General features: G+C 43.0%; 1 protein-coding gene across 2 annotated transcripts in view; it reads left to right on the top strand.

Moving 5' to 3' along the window:
- Nucleotides 1-18,071, top strand: part of DOCK1 (dedicator of cytokinesis 1) — a 527,155-nt gene that overhangs the window by 441,203 nt on the left and 67,881 nt on the right. For both annotated transcript variants that reach the window (XM_079899863.1, XM_079899862.1), the window contains exons 34-37: nt 8,545-8,630; nt 8,817-8,973; nt 15,224-15,264; nt 16,732-16,822. In XM_079899863.1, the coding sequence (XP_079755989.1) occupies nt 8,545-8,630; nt 8,817-8,973; nt 15,224-15,264; nt 16,732-16,822 (375 nt within the window). The remainder of the gene's footprint in view (nt 1-8,544; nt 8,631-8,816; nt 8,974-15,223; nt 15,265-16,731; nt 16,823-18,071) is intronic.

Below are 18,071 nucleotides of genomic sequence, written 5' to 3'. Positions count from 1 at the left end.
CCACCCTTCCTTCCTTCCTTCTTTCTTTCTTCCTTTTGGGTGAGGAAGATTTCCTTACATTTATTTATTTGTAAAATTAGACTATTTTGAAAGAGCAGCTGGCTTGGTTTGGTCTGTCTGGTTCACCGTCAGCCTTTGTACACGTGAGGTGTCACGTCGTAAACACTGTCCCCTCTTTGTTAACGTTGTTCTTCTTGTTTGTCAATATATCAAGGACATTTTCCTCGACCGCAGCGTAGTTACCATGATTTCGAGGATGGTGTAACGTTTCATAGAATGAGTGACCTCATCCTTTCTGATCCATCCCCTTTAGTGGGGCATTTAGGTTGTATTCACTACTATGAATAAACAATGCAGTGAACATAATCATGCATGTAGCTTGAATTCTTTTGCAAGTTTTCCTGTTGTACAGTCTCAAAAATGCAATTGCTGATTCAAAATATTTCGTGTGACTTTTGACATTACTGCCAATTGATCTTATTGCCACAAGATGTGACCCCTCCCTACTGCCACCGGCACAAAATCATGGCCCCGTCTCACTGCCAACTCACCAGAACTAGGAACTGTAATTTAAAATGCTCTTCCCTAGGCTGCAAATGCATCAGATGTTTTGAATTTTGTATGAATCAAGCCTCAAAGGAGGACCTTATGGAAAGATGCTATTAAATTAAAGAATCAGGTAAAGGAGAAAAATGTATTTATATAGATAAATGCTACTAGCCCAGAAATATAAGATCAAAAACCTTTAAAACATTATGTCATTTGTGATTCTTTCAAGGAGTCTTTGGGTCAAAATAAGGGCCGTTGGAATTGGGAGTTTGGTTTCTGAATTGTTCTCATCCTCCCATTCATTGTCTCACTCCTGTTTCACCATAGTTTTAAAATGTCTTATAACCGTCTTCTGCGCACGTGCTTCATTTTCTCCAGTTCACAGAGTTCTCAGGTTTATCAGTAAATGGCCCAAAGTAGACAAGAGTCACGGCATTTTTGCCTCCATTCTCAACACTGTGTGCCCAGTAGTGGCTTCAGAATCTGTCCCAACATCATGAGACATCTTTCCAGAAAACCAAGTGGTTTAAGTCGTACCATGAAGTAATTACACCCATTTAATTCCACCACCACAACTTCCTTAGCCTAAAACATGCCTCACTTGGACATGTGTAAATAAAAACACAAACATGAAGACAAAGGTCCACAAAAAAAGAGAACACATTCGGGCTAAGTGTAAACAGCTGCTCGAGTTTTTGGTGAAGAATCCTTGGCCGTTCGTTCCTTGTGTTGTCATCTGCTCGTACCCTCACAGACAGGTGGTAGGACACCTCGAAGGTAAAAAGCAAGGCAGAAAAACGAAAACTTGTGAAAAAAATCTCTCTGCCACATTAATGTGTTCTGGTGAATTGCGAAATGATCACTTTCCTTTTCGTTGGGACATCTCAATTTTTCTACTGACCTATCTCAGCCTCCCGCGGGAGGCCACGTGGATGCCACGTGACGTCATCCTTCCCAGCTCTGCTGCTTCCCCATCATCCCCATTTCTGCCTGGCTCCTTGTCATCTGGTTCACGGGTCCAGTCCCACTGGCCTGGCCTTGGCTTGCTCTCTTGGCCTCCATGGTGGGTTGCAATGACTTGTGGGTTCTTCCTCTGTCTCATCCCCAGTGTCCGTCTGCTCCCCTCACCCCCTATCCCAGGGCTCTCCTGGACCACAGCATTTGTCTCTCGACTTGCTGTATCTTTTCTGACTCCTTTCTGTTCTCGGTTCAGCTCTCATCCTCCAGCGGCTGCTCTCCTGAAGCACAAGGCACGCCCTCTGTTCCTCGTCCGTGATGTTGGTGAACGTGTGCAGCTGCACGTGCACAGACCAGCAGGGCACAGCCTTCCCCGCCTCCATCCAGGGAGCTCCTAGGATGGAGCTGACCGGCCGCTGTTTAATCCGCCACCAGTTCAATTATCTAACCTTATTAGTCACATGAACAAGGCTTAAATTGGCTCTGCCTTCATAGCAGATGTGCAAACCTAATGGAGTTAGGGGAAGATTAAGGTTTTTCATTTTTACAGAACTTTAGTGTTTTGAACATGTGGCGTAGCCTTGCTTTCTTAGAGCTTGCTGTATCTTTCAGAGTGGGGCTGTTCAGATGCTTCTCCCACTGCTTTCCTCCAGTGCATTAGTCCCAGTGGATACATTCTCTTCTCGCTTTCCTTGGCATGCGTCCGATCTTCAAGTCATCCCTGCAGGTGTGTTCACTGTCAGCCACTGTCCCCCGTCCCCACCCTACCCTACCCCAATCCCAGAGATCCCAGAGTAGCGTGATTAGCCTGAAACTGAGGACCTTGGGAAATCTTGGGGGGTTTTTTGTTTTGTTTTGGTTTGGTTTTTTCCAAAGGAGAGACCTTATGTGTGAAGATTTCAGGATCTGCCCAGCTAGCACGGAGAGGTTTGGGGTCATCCTTGTCTTAGGGCCTCTTACATCATCCAGTGGACATGGAGCCCCAAGATGGGCCTTAACTAACGCTTCCCCCATCTCACTGAGATCCCTGCCCCCAGATGAGTACCATTCTGAGTCTTAGCCTCTCTGGGTTTTCCTTCAGAGGAAAAGCATACCTTTAAATTCTCTCCTAGCACCTTTTTAAAGCAATGCATTTGTTATGTCTTTGGAAAATATAGAACTAACAGCTGAGAATTGCAGCAAATGACTATTTGGGCTCTTAGACCATTCATGAAAATGGGATGGAAAAGGCTCCACGGCAAAGTAATATTTTCAGTCATGGAGCTATTTTCTGTCATCTTCGTGAGGGTCAGCAAAATGCTCCACAACTTCCAGAAATTCCTATTTAGTTGTAAAAATATTAGAATGTGAGTAATCTTTGTTCTGCAATGTTCCCGAGTTCCTGTTTGAATAATCTCTTCCCACTACCCAGGCTGGTAACCTTAAGCAAATAATTGAATAACCCAAGTGGATGCTGACAGCTTCCACCACTTGGTGGCAAAGCCAATATATTTTGAACGGTAACATGAATGTGAATAAGTTTGATGGTGATTTTATCTTGTTTATTCTTTTTTATAAACATCTTTATTGGAGTATAATTGCTTTACAATGGTGTGTTCGTTTCTGCTTTATAACAGAGTGAATCAGCTATACATATACATATATCCCCATATCTTATCTTGTTTATTCTTCAGTTCATTAGGATTTTGTTGATTGGTTTGTTTTTGCTTTCATTTAAAAAATAATACTTGATTCTGTCATTTTGGATGATTAGAGGGGAAATATGGCCCAAGAATTATACTTTTATTTCACTGAACCCCAGACCCAAAAGTGGTCCAAGAGATCATGGAAAATAATACCCTGGACTCAGAGTTCTGATGACATTGAATCCTATTAGAAAAGCTCTCCAGCAAAGAGATGCCTAGACTCCCATAATCTCTAACCAACAGGACTTACTGTGCAGACTTGTTCCTGGAGTCCACTGTCAGTGGATACAGCCCTAAAGTCAATCCTCGGTCTGGGTTGTATAGCAGTGGGGCACAGCTACACCTGTCCGAGGTGTTGCCAGGTGTAGCAGCCAGTTCCCCTGCCAGGCTGCTGCAGGTCTAGGGCTTGGGACCTCTAGGCTCCTGAGTATTTCACAAAAGCTTCAAGGTCACTGAGCTGCCCGCTTGTTAGACGTAGAAGGATGTGGGGATTTTAGAATATGGGATATGGAGTGCCAGAGATTAATTAAGTGTGTAATTAAGTTTACAGAGTGGTTAAGCAAGAGGAATGCAATATACATCAAAATACTAGTGTGTCTGAGCACAAGGATTAAAGGCTGAGTGATAGATTTGGGGGGATCAGTTACATTTCGGGTGTCAGCATGTGAGCCCGGAGCCCCACAGGTGTCAGAGAACCAGGCTGCTCTCTGCCAGGCCAGTGCCCTCTTCTTGGCCATGTGATCCACACAGACACAGTTCATTGCCTTTCTCCCCCGCAGCCCCTCCAGTGATGCTAAAGAGAAGGGCATGGTTCTGCAGTGCTGTTGGATTGGACAATTCCAACGGGGGGTGCAGAACCAAAGAGCATCTAATTTCCCGATCTCTCTAATACTACGGGGTGGTATAAACCATGGTCCTACCTCCAGAACCTTGTGAGAAGCTTTTCTTAAAAAACAGAGAGTAGGGCAAAGTGCACCCATACAGGCAGACCCAGGAGATATTGTAGGTTTGGTTCCAGACCACTGCAATAAAGGGAAATCTCAGTAAAGCGAATCACATGAAGTTTTTGGTTTCCCAGTGCATATAAAAGTTGTTTACGCTATCCTGTAGTCTCTTAAGTGTGCAATAGTATTATGTCTAAAAAAGCAATACTTTAATTAAAAATACTTCATTGCTAAAAATTAAAAACTACTTTATTGCTGAAAAATGCTAAGCATCATCTGAGCCTTCAGCTAGCTGTAAAGGCTGCTGGAGGGTTTGAAATATTGCAAGAATTACCAAAATACGACATAGAGACACAAAGTGAGCAAAGGCTGTTTGAAAAAGGGCACCAGTAGACTTGCTCAATGCACAAACCTTCAATTTCTAAAAGACACAGTAATGCAAAGCACAATAAAAAGAAGCATTCCTGCACCCAGGATTATTTGCGAATAATTTAGGGTTATTTAGGTTATTATTTAGGGTTATTAATAAAGGGTTTCGAAAGAAACCCTTTCGCTAATACACTAAGCTGACCGCGGTCCTAGAGCTCAGCTTTCTCCCAGCTCTTGGTAACCTCTAAGCGCTTTAGCCATGTGGTGAGTTATTTGTGCAAACCTTTCCATCCTGGGCCTCCCTTGCTCTGACATAACCCCAGATCTCTTCTGTAAATGTGTCCCTGGATGCCTGAAGAATGCAAGCCTGGTTGTTATACACTTATAAATGCATTATAGCAAGAATGGTCAATCTAAGCCCCGACAGAAATGATGCATTCCAAACCAAGGAGAACTGGCTTTTGGATTATCCACTGCTGAGACCCTTCACCCCATGATCTCCTAAATTGGAGCCAATAACCCATGGTTCACAGTGGCACTGAGTGGTGAAAGCAATGGTTCTAAGTTAATTGAATTAACGATGATGTTAGTACATTACCCCTGAGAGCATGGCTCCCTCCACCCCTGACCCAGACATCCTCCGCTGTGTTCAGCTTAATAGCAACCTTCTGGAAAGCCCTATCTACGTGGCCTCTTGTGTTTCATATTCTCAGAGGGCTGCTGGTATCAGATGCTTAGAGACGCTCTGCTCAATATTTTAAGTTGGACACCCTGTGGATCTTTTCGAAGCAATATTAGTGTTTCAGAAAAGAGAAGAAAAGATAATGATTTTGCTTATCACATGACTGAGCCTCTGCTACCTTTTGAGCAATACAGTAAACCCTTGCTAATTTTATCCTAACCATAGAGAATCCTTTTGCAAATTACCAGACACCATGCATTTACAAGTAAGATAATAAGCATAATTTTTATAAAACCAGCTCTCCTCTCTCAGCAGAGTTACTTTCTCCAATTTATTTGGACAGGATCATTTAATCCTGATTATGATAACAGTTCACAGCACAGGAGCAAACTGATTCTAGTGTATTCTGTAGAAATTAACGAGGGCCCTAGAATTCGAGGCTGGCTGCAGATCTGTGGAATTGAATCCTTGCTGATAAACGGAGTAGAGTTGCCAGGTGTTTGTGCAAATTACAGAGTTTAGACTAGAGGTTAGTAAAATTAGAATCAGCTGTGTTCTTCTGATTTACTTATCATTCATCCGCTCTTTTTAGAAAACGTTAAATTCATCAGTCAAAATTTGATAAGCAGCATATACTTTAAGGAGCTGGAGCTTCCTTTATTGCCCTTGTTTGTGACAGTGAGGTTTGTGTGGAAGCAGAGAAAACATGCCATTTCCAGAAAGTAGAGCCTCCAAATGCAAATACCGTCTGATTAACTAGAGATGAGCAGTTTGAAACGCCAGTGTGTGCTTGCCAGTGTTAGGATAAGGTATGTTTTTTTCTTCATTCTCTAAGCCTTCTTTGTTGTATGCTCCTTAAACGTGTGTGGAATGGAATCATATGTTTTAATTAAATTTAGTCTTATTTTGTCTCTCGATTATTTCTTCTGAAGAATCAGCACTCACCACTTAATATTTGGCATTCCCATCATGGGAGATGGGGCTGCCAACGTTTGGTCTAGTGGCAAGCCATCTCTCTTGTGCTAGTTTCCAAGAAGAACCGCCTTTTGCAGAATTTTTTTCTGTAAGGAACAGAGTAATAGCGGGTTAGTATCCAAAGGTTGTTATTATATAGTAAAAGTCCTTATCATGAGACCTCAGGTGAACAAAAAGAAAGCAACTGATGCTTTCTTCTTCAATAGAACTATGATTTTTTCTGTTCCTAAAATCCCTGAACTTAAGCCCAACAGAATCAAAGAGGGTGTTTATCTGGGGGAGGAGGCAACGGAGCAGAGAATTGCAGGGATTCACTGAAGTCCTAGTTTTTGTGATGTTGCTGAGTCCTTGATGTCAAGCAAGAATCAATACTTCTCTCCAGTCCTGCTTTAAGCCTCTGTTTCATCTGTAGCGTGATGAAATTGTGGCTTCAGGCAGCGTGCCCCAATCAAGGTCACGCTCTGAGGCCCCTCCTTGGGTCTCACCAGCCCCCTTGCCTTCTGCTTCCCAGGGTCCACAACCAGCTGACACTGCAGCAGCTGTGCCCTGGGTCCCCAGTGCAGTAGACGGTGCCTGGTGGACCTGTTACAAGCACTTCGATGAATGTGTTCACCACTTGGCTTGTGTGGCCAAGAGAACAGGTTGTGTCTTAGCAACCTACTGGCCCACTCCTTTGGGGCCCTGTTCAGTCCTCCCCAGCTTCAGTTTAACACCAGCTCTATCCAGTATATTGATGTACACATAGCACATTCACCCCATTAGAGCGTCCATCTCAGGTGCTGTCCTGGGGGTTGGGAACACAGCAGTGGCCAAGAGAGAAGAAAATTCTGTCTCTCACGCAGCCTAAATCCTTAAGGGATCCGAGTAATAGTTGCCTGGGGAAGCAACGTCTGAGCATGTATTTCACGGGGATCCCGCTAGAGATGATCATACAAAGTGAAATAAGTCAGAAAGAGAAAGACAAATACCATCTAATATCACTTGTGTGTGGAATCTAAAATATGACACAAATGAACCTATCTACGAAACAGAAACAGACTCATAGACATAGAGAACAGACTTGAGAGGGGTGGGGGAGGGAAGGATTGGGAGTGTGGGATTAGCAGACGCAAACTATTATATAGAGAATGGATAAACGAAAAGGTCCTACTGTATAGTACGGGGAACTATATTCAATATCCTGTGATAAACCATCATGGAAAAGAATATGAAAAAATATATATATATATATATGTATGACTGAGTCACTTTGCTGTACAGCAGAAATTAACACAACATTGTAAATCAACTATGCATCCATAAAATCTTTTAAAAAAAGGGATCCCAGAGACCCTTGCATACATGCCATGGTCTGCTTGCTTTGTGAACCCTGAATTCAGCTGTTGTTTCCTTCAGTTCCTCCTTTGCCCATCTTCTTTCGGTTCAGTGTGGGTCCCTCCATCTCTAGGGAACTAAAGCTCTTGCAGCCCCTTCTTCCTACCAGGCCCACATCCATGAGTAACTGCAGGACCCCCTTGCAACAGGGGCACTCACCTGGCCAGAGTCCCAGTACCGAGGTGGCTCTGAATTCTGCCAGGGATGGGGGACTGGGCAGCGAGGTTGGGGATGCATGTCCATCATTATTGCGGTAGTTATTTCCAGCCTGATCGGCCATGGGGTCCATGACCTCTGTGAAAACATTTTAGAGAGTCTCTCTTCTCCAGAATTTAGAGTTTTCCTGAAAGCATGAGACAGAGAGACCATCAGTTGTGAGGATCCTTTCCCACCATGATATTCCGGAAGTCTCATCAGAAGCTTTGGGGAATTCGAGGAAAGGCTTGGGCTGGACCTTTTTGAGGTGCCTGCTGCTCTGTCTGAAAGGCATTGCCCCTCTTGCTTTTTATTCTGTTTCTCACCCAGGGTGAGATGTTTCGCTGGGATCCAACAAGGAGTGGCAGGGAAGTGGCCCTTTCCCTGTTTTCAGGTTGCAGAGAACTCTGCGGGCAAGTGACACAGCATCTGTTCTTTTCCAAGAACCAAGGAGCTATTTTAACCGTTACTTGTTCATAAAGATGCCATTTGGGATGTGTTTTCATGTTGCTCCTTGATTTTTCTTCCCTACAGTTTCCTTGTCTGTCTTTCTCTGGCTCTTTCTCCTGTGATCAGAATATGCATCGAGGCTTCATTAACCAGGGAAGGAAATGAAAGATTCCCTCTGTGACAGGGGCTCATCAGAAACCGCCAGGAGTTCAGGAAGGACAGCTCTTAAATGAGATCAGGCTTCAGAGGTGTAGGGCAACTCTCCGATGATGGTCTGTCGGCGATTTATGTATTATTGACGCTCAAGTCACGAAATGAAATATCCACCATGCTGATCATTTACGCTTTCTCTGTTTAATTATAGTTTGAAAATGAGATCATCACCAAGCTGGATCATGAAGTGGAAGGAGGTAGAGGCGATGAGCAGTACAAAGTGTTATTTGATAAAATGTAAGTGTTGATTAACAGTGGGATTTATGTCAGAATAGAGACAGAGAGACTGTAATTAGACGACAATGAACTCTGTAGCCCAGAAATAATTAAAAAGTGTTAATAATGGAAAATATTTTAAATTGCACCTAAGTCAAGTTTCTTTTGCTGAGTGTGATTAACAAGGTGTGTGTGATTATTTTTCAGTCTCTTAGAGCACTGCAGGAAGCACAAGTACCTCGCCAAGACGGGAGAAACTTTTGTGAAGCTCGTCGTGCACCTGATGGAAAGACTTCTGGATTACAGGACCATCATGCATGATGAGAACAAAGAAAATCGCATGAGCTGCACTGTCAACGTGCTGGTGAGTGAAAAGTTAAATACCCGGTCTTCCCAGGAAGCCGGAGATTGAACCAGAAGTTCAAAGCCTTGTGAAAGCTGTGGCCACGGAGCTTTGCAGAGCAGGACACAGCCTGTTTCCTTGGCTGTGGGAGGGAAGGAGGAAGGAAGAACTGTTTGCGTATCTGCTTTAAGCACGTCAGCAAAATCGTCTTCCTTCTGGGTGTTTTCACGCTGTTCTTCCCCTGGTTCAGAATGATGAGCCATCTTATTCTGTAAGCAGGGGAGCACCCTCACTGATTACAGATCCTAAATGTTTCATTACTAGGGGACTGTAAACATGTCCCGTAGTGGGTCAAATGGTGGTTTCTGAAAGGTCACACATCCTCATCCTCAGAACCTGTGAACGTGACCTTGTTTGGAAAAACAGGCTCCTCGCAGATGTGATTAAGTCAAAGATCTTGAGATGAGACCGTCCTGGATTACCCAGGTGGGCCCTATATCTGATGACAAGTATTTTTTTCTTTTTTTTTTTTGCGGTACGCGGGCCTCTCACTGTTGTGGCCCCTCCCGTTGCGGAGCACAGGCTCCGGACGCGCAGGCTCAGCGGCCATGGCTCACGGGCCCAGCCGCCCCGCGGCATGTGGGATCTTCCCGGACCGGGGCACGAACCCGTGTCCCCTGCATCGGCAGGCGGACTCTCAACCACTGCGCCACCAGGGAAGCCCATGACAAGTATTTTTATAAGAGGCAGAAAAGGAGAAGACAGAGACCCAGGGCAGAAGACCACGTGAAGAGAGGGGCAGAGATGGGAGTGACGTGGCCACAAGCCAAGGAGCACCTGGAGCCGCTGGACGCTGGAAGGGGCAGGAAGGAAGCTCCCCTAGTCCCTTCAGAGGGCACGTGGCCCTGCCGACCCCTGGGTTTCAGACTCAGGCCTCCAAAACCGAAAGAGAACGCAGAGCTATTGTTTTAAGTCCCCGAGGTTGTGGTAATTTGTTATGGCAGCCATAAGAAACTCATGCGTGGCCACGTGATGGCTTGGGTGAACTTGACCACTGCCATCCACTGGTGTCTTGCACAGCTGCTGTCACTGTGACATGGTCAGGCTCTGTGGACATCGGTTTTTGACGTAGTTGTGGTACGTCAGGAATGCTTCAGGGCGATGAACTTCTAGGAAGCTTTACGACAAGCTCAGCTGCAGGGCATGGCTGGTTGGCCTCCTGGCTCTCAGGAACCACGTGACCACAACATCGGGCTCCAGAGCTGTCTGCATCTCTCTGCATCTTCCTCCCCTGCTGCTTCCTAGAAGCTAGATAAGCAGACTCCTGGCCCTGGTAGTGTTTTCCTCAATTTCCCCCGCCTGTCCCAACGCAGGAATGCAAGGAAACACTGTGCCTGGTTTCTTCTCTTTCCTTCTCTGGGGTGTCCTCCCCACCACCTGATTGTTGGATAGCGGGTGGTTGCCCTGCCCTGACTTGCCCCATTTGTACGGACTTGTAGGCGGTTTGAGCTTATGGGAGTGGACTTTTGTGCCAGGAGGAGCAGGCCACATCATTCATTGTTGAAAATCACCAGAGATGTTTGGATTAAAAAGATAAACAAAAAGGAATATTTTTCACCTTCCATCTACTTCATTGTCAACACCGAATCTGAGCTTTGCCACGACGAGCCGGCCGCTGAAACTTCCAGAGCAGGTTTTATTTGTTTTTTTTTTTTCCTTGAAAATCTAAACACAGGGCACTTCTGGTTTCCGGTCCAGTATGTAAAAGGGGCTTGGAAGTCGTTACTCCTATCCTCACCACAAGAAAAAAGCTGGCAAACTGAAAATCAACAACTCTTCTTCGATCCACAGGGAAAACGCCTGCTCCCGAAACTGTGATACGGAGAATCACAGCCTCCCGAAGCAGAAACTAGCACTGGAGCTGGTACTGGACTCCTTTTACCCAGTACATCATGGCCACTTTCAACATAAAATAACAAGGTGTCTTAAAGGAAAAAAAAAGACACAGTTTGAAGAGACAGGACATCACAGCTGGACTTGGACATGGCTTTAGAGGTTTTAGAATGATCATACTGGGCACTTAAAATGACCATGATAAATAAGCTAAGGGCACTAACAGAAACAGTAGACATTATGGAAGAACAGGTAATATAAGCTGAAAGATGGGAATTCTAAGAACGTATCAAAGAGAAAATGCTAGACACTTGCAGAATGAAGAATGCCTTTGGACTTATCAATAGACTGGACATGGCTGAGGAAAGAATCAGTGAGCTTGAAACATCTAAATATGTTTGCATGTGCATCATAAGGGTCGAGGGCCACTGTAGGAGTTATTGGCGTCCATCCCTGAGATCTGGCCCACTGGCTATGTTTGCCTCTCCATCCACCTGTAGCCTGACTGTGCTAGGGCGGCAGTGAGCTCTGCCCCAGGTAAGGGCCTCGATCCTTTGCTCAGGAACGAGCCTGGCCCTTGCTCTGTTGTCTTCCTGCATTCTTGCCTCTGTCCGTAGGAATTTATTTTGATGATGCCAGTGTGGTTAACACGAAATAGAAATCAGTGTCTTTCTGCAGGAGAGAAACAGAAACCTTTTCAAAAACATTCCCGACCACGGACATGCTTTTCTAGTGCCACCTCTGAGCTTTAAGGGACCCAAAAGGCCCATTTGTGTCCAGAAGGAAGAATTATTATTACGTCGATTAGGTTTCCACCTTTGATGCTTGGCTACTGTTTGTTTCAAGCAGGATCTTTCATGCTCACCAGGATGCAAAACCTAGTGGAGAAATGGTGACAGGCTCTGAATGGGGCCTTTTATCAGAATCAGACTCAGAATCAGAATCAGAATCAGGGTCAGAAAAATAAGGTCCTGTGAGGACACCTGAGATCGTAGTTCCTGACGTTATGGTGTGTTCCTCTCTCATCCTGAGATTATCGGACATCATTCACTTCCTTCAGCTTGAAACATCCTGAATCATTCTAGGAAGAGTCAAGTGTTCTATTCTTAACTGTTTCCTGGGGAGGATAAGATGGATCCCAGACTATCACAGTTCTTTCATTTAAAAAATAGAGATCTATGGATTACAGAGAACAAAAACGGATTTCTACAGATAGATGTTCTGTCTCTTAATATTCACTGCCAAGAACATTTCATCATATCAATCTATTTCTAACTTCCGGGTCCATTTTTACCTTTTCTCCTGGTACTTTTCTTGTGAAACAAATAGAGTTTCATAGAGAATATGTCTGTCCATCTCTAGATGAGTATGGATGTAGAAACATACATCTAGAAACATACAAAATGTACTCAACTGATCACTAAGCAGAAATCCCCTTGAAATCCTAAGGTTAAAAAATAAAGAACGTAAGATTTATTCATCAATAAATGAATGTAAGCTCATTGCAAAATTTCCTTTAAAACCAGTGCTTTTTTTTTTTTTAAATAGAGTTAGTGGAACGTTCTAAGTTGTGTGGGCTCGTTAATGTCCTACTCTTCCTATCACGTAAAAAGCAAATTAAAATTAAAAAATGAGAGACAGGGGCTGTGATTCTGCCCAGCGGCCTAGTCCTTTAGACGTACCTCTGCAAGCAAGTCTGCATGTGTACTGGATCATGGTTCCCGCTAGGCAAAATGCGTATTTGTAATTAAGTGGCATTTCATCGTCACCTCATAATCATGCAATGTTTAATTACTGGTTCACGATTTGTTGTGTGTCACCTGGCTCTTCTATGCAATTATCAACATATTCATACCCAAGAATGGTAGAATCATTGTTTTACAGACATAAGTTAGGTCCTTCATGGCCCCTTTACAGGCTAATTAAGGTGGTTCCAACTAGAATTCTAAAACTCTTAGGCTGTGTCTTAGTTATGAAGGAGTACAAAATTGAAATACAGTGAAAATGCTTGCGCTCTGAAAGATCAACGCATAGCACTGGACTGGAATTGGAGACCTAGTCCCAATAGGGTTGCTTGGACAGGTGTCAGCCCTGGTGCGGAGAGGCCCACAGGGGGTGGGAGGATGCCCGCAGAGCCCAGAAGTGGGGCACCGAGCAGTGTTAACTTTTACATAAAGAAAGAAAAAGTTTTATAAAGAAATTGGGATTTGAGATGAACGTCCTTCAGTTCTAGGGAGGCTTTGAAGTCCTAGGCAGGGAATAGAACGCAGAGCAGGCAGGGAATAGAAGACACTTCCGCATCTCGGAGAGAGGGAGGAAAGTTGCATGATATCCCCGTTGTGAAATTGTAGAGGAGAATGATCAAAAGCTTAGGAAAGGATTAAAAATAGGAGTGCAGAAGAGGGTGGTGTGAAATCGTAGCGTGTAAATACTGGTGAGTTGGAAGTGAAGGGCTCATCCTCTGCCTTTGATGTAGGTTCCCTTTGTTACATCGCTCCGAGCCGTCAGCTGAAAATATCCTCATTACCCAGACACAGCACACGAACCAGAGGACACGCAAATCTCAGGTGCTGCAGAATGTGAAAATCTCGGCGCGTCTTTCTAGACGCGCCCCCGCTTACTCTCTGCGTTTGTTTATGATTTCTTTTCGGAGAGATCAATTGTGGAAGCAGTGTCTTTCTTTGGCTAATGAAATGAAACAGGCTGTTTCATCTTCTTGGGTAATGGCATGCCTTTATGATGGTGCTATTCACTAGTTATCTCAGGCCCCCGTTCTAGAGTTCTGACGTGGTGCGCAGGTGCTAAATTTCACATTGAAAGCGGCAATGGTGTTTCCATGCTTTAGGCCCTGTTAGGTGACTGTTCTGCACCTTTCTGGTGCCTCGTGAACGAGAAAAGATTTTAGAGTGTTTGTAGAGATTTCGCATTAAGAAATGTAATTGTAATAGAAATATTTATGCACATCCTGAAAATAGTTTACAATATGTAGAATTAGCCTATTGTTGATAATCTGCTAAGTAACCTTCCTCTTATCAATGCTGTACACGAGGTGTTTTTTAAGCAGCAACCAGTTTTCTCACTGTGTTTTGGAAGGTCTGTCTAGATCAGTGCTTTTCGATAAAAATTTCTTGATAATGGAGGTGCTCTGTATCTACACTATTCAAGACAGTAGCACTGGCTCCATACGGATATTGAGCCCTCAAAAGTGTGTGGCAAGTGCAACTGAGGAAGTGAATTTTTAACTTCATGCAATTTGAATTAAATTGACTTTCTATTTGAATACGTGTGGCTCGTGGCTACTGTGTTGGACATCAGGTCTACAATGCCACGTTGCCTTCTTGTGGCTCTTGGTGAGTGAGGCTAGACCCAGCATGCTTTAAATCATGTTGATGATGCTTATTCCAAAAATTTTTTTTTCGCTTCTAATGAGATTACAATGGTTAAGAATGGTGAAGATATCATATCTTTCGGTAATCCTTTGTTTTAACTGAAAACAGGTGACTTTCAAATGACAGAAGTAGATTTAAGCCATCACAGCGTTTATTTTATTTTTTAATTTTTAAAAATTTGTTGCCAAGCATGTTTTTTGTTTCCTTTTTGTTTTACTGAAATAGAGTTGATTTACAATGTTGTGTTAGTTTCAGGTATACAGCAAAGTGATTCAGGTCTATATATATCTGAATATATAGATTCTTTTCCATTATAGCTTATGACAAGATATTGAGTATAGTTCCCTGTGTTATACAGTAGGTTCTTGTTGGTTATCTATTTAGATGAGATAGTTCCCTGTGTTATACAGTAGGTTCTTGTTGGTTATCTATTTAGAAATATTTATCTATTTAGATGAGATCTATTTAGATGAGATATATATATACACAACGGAATATTACTCAGCCATAAAAAAGAATGAAATAATGCCATTTGCAGCAACATGGGTGGACCTAGTGATTATCATACTAAGTCAGATGGAGAAAGATATATGATATCGTTTATATGTGAAATCTAAAAAAATGATACAGATGAACTTTTTTACAAAACAGAAATAGACTCACAGATTTAGAAAACAAACTTATGGTTACCAAAGGGGAAGGGGGGCGCAGGGATAAAATAGGAGTTTGGGATTAACATATACACGCTACACTGTTTCAAGTATAGGAAATTTATTCGTTAGAATCACCCCCCGCCAGCCAAAAAAAAAAAAAGTGAAGAACAGTGTAAGGTGTTTTTGCATTTCATGTGAATTTATGGTTCATATCCAAAGATCTGGGTCCATCTGGCTGTGTTTGACACACGTTGAAGAACTGTGGATTTTTAACGTGTATGTGACACCTTTTATAGAACAGCTTTCTTAACACAGTGTTGTGGTTTGATTTTTCAGAATTTCTACAAAGAGATTGAAAGAGAAGAAATGTATATCAGGTATGTGGGCGTCTGGCCCGTCTGCACCCTCGGCCTGTTTAATGGTGGCTGCTTGTCACGTCCGTGCTAAAGAGTGTTGTATAGCCACAGGGGTTGGTCTTGTAGGAACTCATGACGGCTCGAGCTTGAATTTGGTGGAGCTCCCAGAAGCATCGTCAGGCCTGGTGCAGTCTGTCCGTGCCGACGCGGAGATATGGGGTGGGGGCATCCTTAGCCAGCTCAGAAGAAAATTATTATTTCACAGGGTTTTTATTCCTTTGGACTGACCCTTATGGCCCTTTAGATCAAAGGCACTGCCACAAATTTTATTGTTGCACCGTAAGCCATGTGATCAAATGAGAAGTCCAGTCTTAACTTATCAGAAATAAGGCAATAGTATAAATTTTCAGTCTCTTCTTACCTGGGTACCAAATTCTCAAGTTTCATACTTTCTTCTGGATTTTTCTCCTTCACTTGCCTTTTTCTCTAGGGTGGTGGGCTATGATTGGTACCCTCTTCTTCTTGGTCACTCTTAGGGGCCAGTGTCAAATTTTAGCAAGATTACCACTTACGAGACCAGAATAATTATATAATCCATGTGGCATTAGAGTTTAATGATGAATCTTAGTTACATTAAGCATTATTTTCTTTCTTTTTTTGTTAAGTCTCTAGTGTATTTATTTGTATAAAGAGTAAACAAAAACATGATTTTCTAACTTTTGATTTCTAAGACTTTTTAACTTTGTCCTTTAAAAACAGTACCATGTGAATATAATAAACCTTGAGGAAAACAATCAGTTTCTTTTATCCAAAATGTAGGCTGTGGTGGGAGGGAGAGAGATGCAAGAGGGAAGAGATATGGGGATATATGTATATGTATAGCTGATTCAGTTCGTCATAAAGCAGAAACTAACACACCATTGTAAAGCAATTATACTCCAATAAAGATGTTAAAAAAAAGTGTATACAAAAAAAATGTAGGTTGCTTTATATTAGAAAAGCAACTTTTATTTCTTTACGGCAGAGGCATTCTTTTGATCACGTTCGCTGTGATCATTGGAGCTCTTTATTCTTATGGTTTTGTATTATTATGGATCTTGTGTGTGTGTATATTTGGACTCAATAGACATGTAAGAAATCACAATCAAACATTGTGTACTCTCATTTCAATTGCAAGAAAGAAAACTCTGGAAAAGATGAGAAAGAATGAGAGACCTTGAAGTATAATTCCACCTCCTTGTGCCACCTTCAGTTTTGTCCTGAAAAGAGAGGACTTAAATTTTAAAAATATATCTACTGTGTATTACTCTGGTTGGTTTTTCTTAGTGCTTCGTGTACCAGAAGCTTCCAAGGCATTATTCATTGTGAAGATTGTAAAAGGAAAGTATAGAGATGACTTACTGTTGAAGGTAGAATTTAGCTCTTGCAATTCTCAACACAAATTATTTGGTGATGCTTTAAGAATGTACCTGTGTTTTATCGTCTCAGGTATTTGTACAAGCTCTGTGACCTGCACAAGGAATGTGATAACTACACTGAAGCAGCCTATACCTTGCTTCTCCATGCGAAGCTTCTGAAGGTAGTAAAACTTACCATATACTTTCATGATCCTGTCGTTATAAATTATAAGATCATTTAACGTTTGATTTTTCCACGACAAATTTCAGTAAACCTAGAACTTAAGATTTTAGGGATGTTGACTTAATGCAGTGACATAAACAAAGATAGTTAAGAAGTACTTTGAGTATAGATTTGGCTCTCCTGAATGCAAATTGGACAAGATGTCAGAGCAAGTTATCACTGAGCATCTTAAACACCCATGATTGGTCTGTCAGCAGTGAGTTAGAGATTCTGTGATTCCTTATTCCTGCCAACAAGACCCAGTAATGCCGGAGGGCGACCTCAATAAGAAGGAACTTCTGTGGTACAATAGCTAAGAGAGAGGATGAGCCCGCCTCTCATTATTTTATCAAAGAGTGTAGGGACCAGATCATGACTTTTCTCTCCGTGCGTTCTAAGCGGTTGCATTGAGATCTCCTGTTGGTCCATCAGTTCATGTTGGGCTTCCTGCCTGATTCTCCTGGGGGATGTTACCCCTCAGCATAGGTCTGGCATGACAGCTTTCAGCTCTCAGTGTCCTTTTGTTATTCAGATAGCTTTGGGCATTGGGGTGTGTGTGTGTGTGTGTGTGTGTGTGTGTGGCCATAATATATTCATGCTCTCCCCATGTCCATTTTCAGCCCAGTTAGTCATACAGAGTGGACCCACAGTAAATAACTGGGTGGTTGTTTGTATTGATGGATGGCAAGATGGATGTGTGGGTGGATGGGTGGATGTGTGGATGGATGGATGGATGGATGTGTGGATGGATGTGTGGGTGGATGGATGGATGGATTCATGGATGGATGGATGTGTGGATGAATGTGTAGGTGGATGGATGTGTGGGTGGATAGATGGTTGTGTGGATGGATGGACGGATGTGTGGGTGCATGGATATGTGGGTAGGTAGGTGGATAGATGAGGGAATTTCCCGTGTTAGTCAGTGAATCCCCAGCAAGAATCTTCTAGCCCTTGGCCCAGTCCTGAACTCTCCAGTAGCTTGTGTGATATGCATACTCATAAGCTGCTTTAGGGACACTGGAGTGTGGAGATTGACCTTTGCCTGAAAACAAGAGTCCTTTATAAAGAAAACACAATGAGACTCGTTTCAATCTGAATGCCTCATCCGTAGTCATCCATGGTACCCTTTTGGCTTTGCACCATATAAAGCTCTCCTAAGGACTGTCATTTATGAAGATAGAGTTATCAGTTGGGACATCTCACACCAG

Source organism: Stenella coeruleoalba (assembly GCF_951394435.1).
Source record: "Stenella coeruleoalba genome assembly, chromosome: 16".
Classification (NCBI taxonomy): Eukaryota; Metazoa; Chordata; class Mammalia; order Artiodactyla; family Delphinidae; genus Stenella; species Stenella coeruleoalba.
Note: the sequence above shows the minus strand (reverse complement) of the source record. Positions and strands in the feature narration are given on the sequence as shown.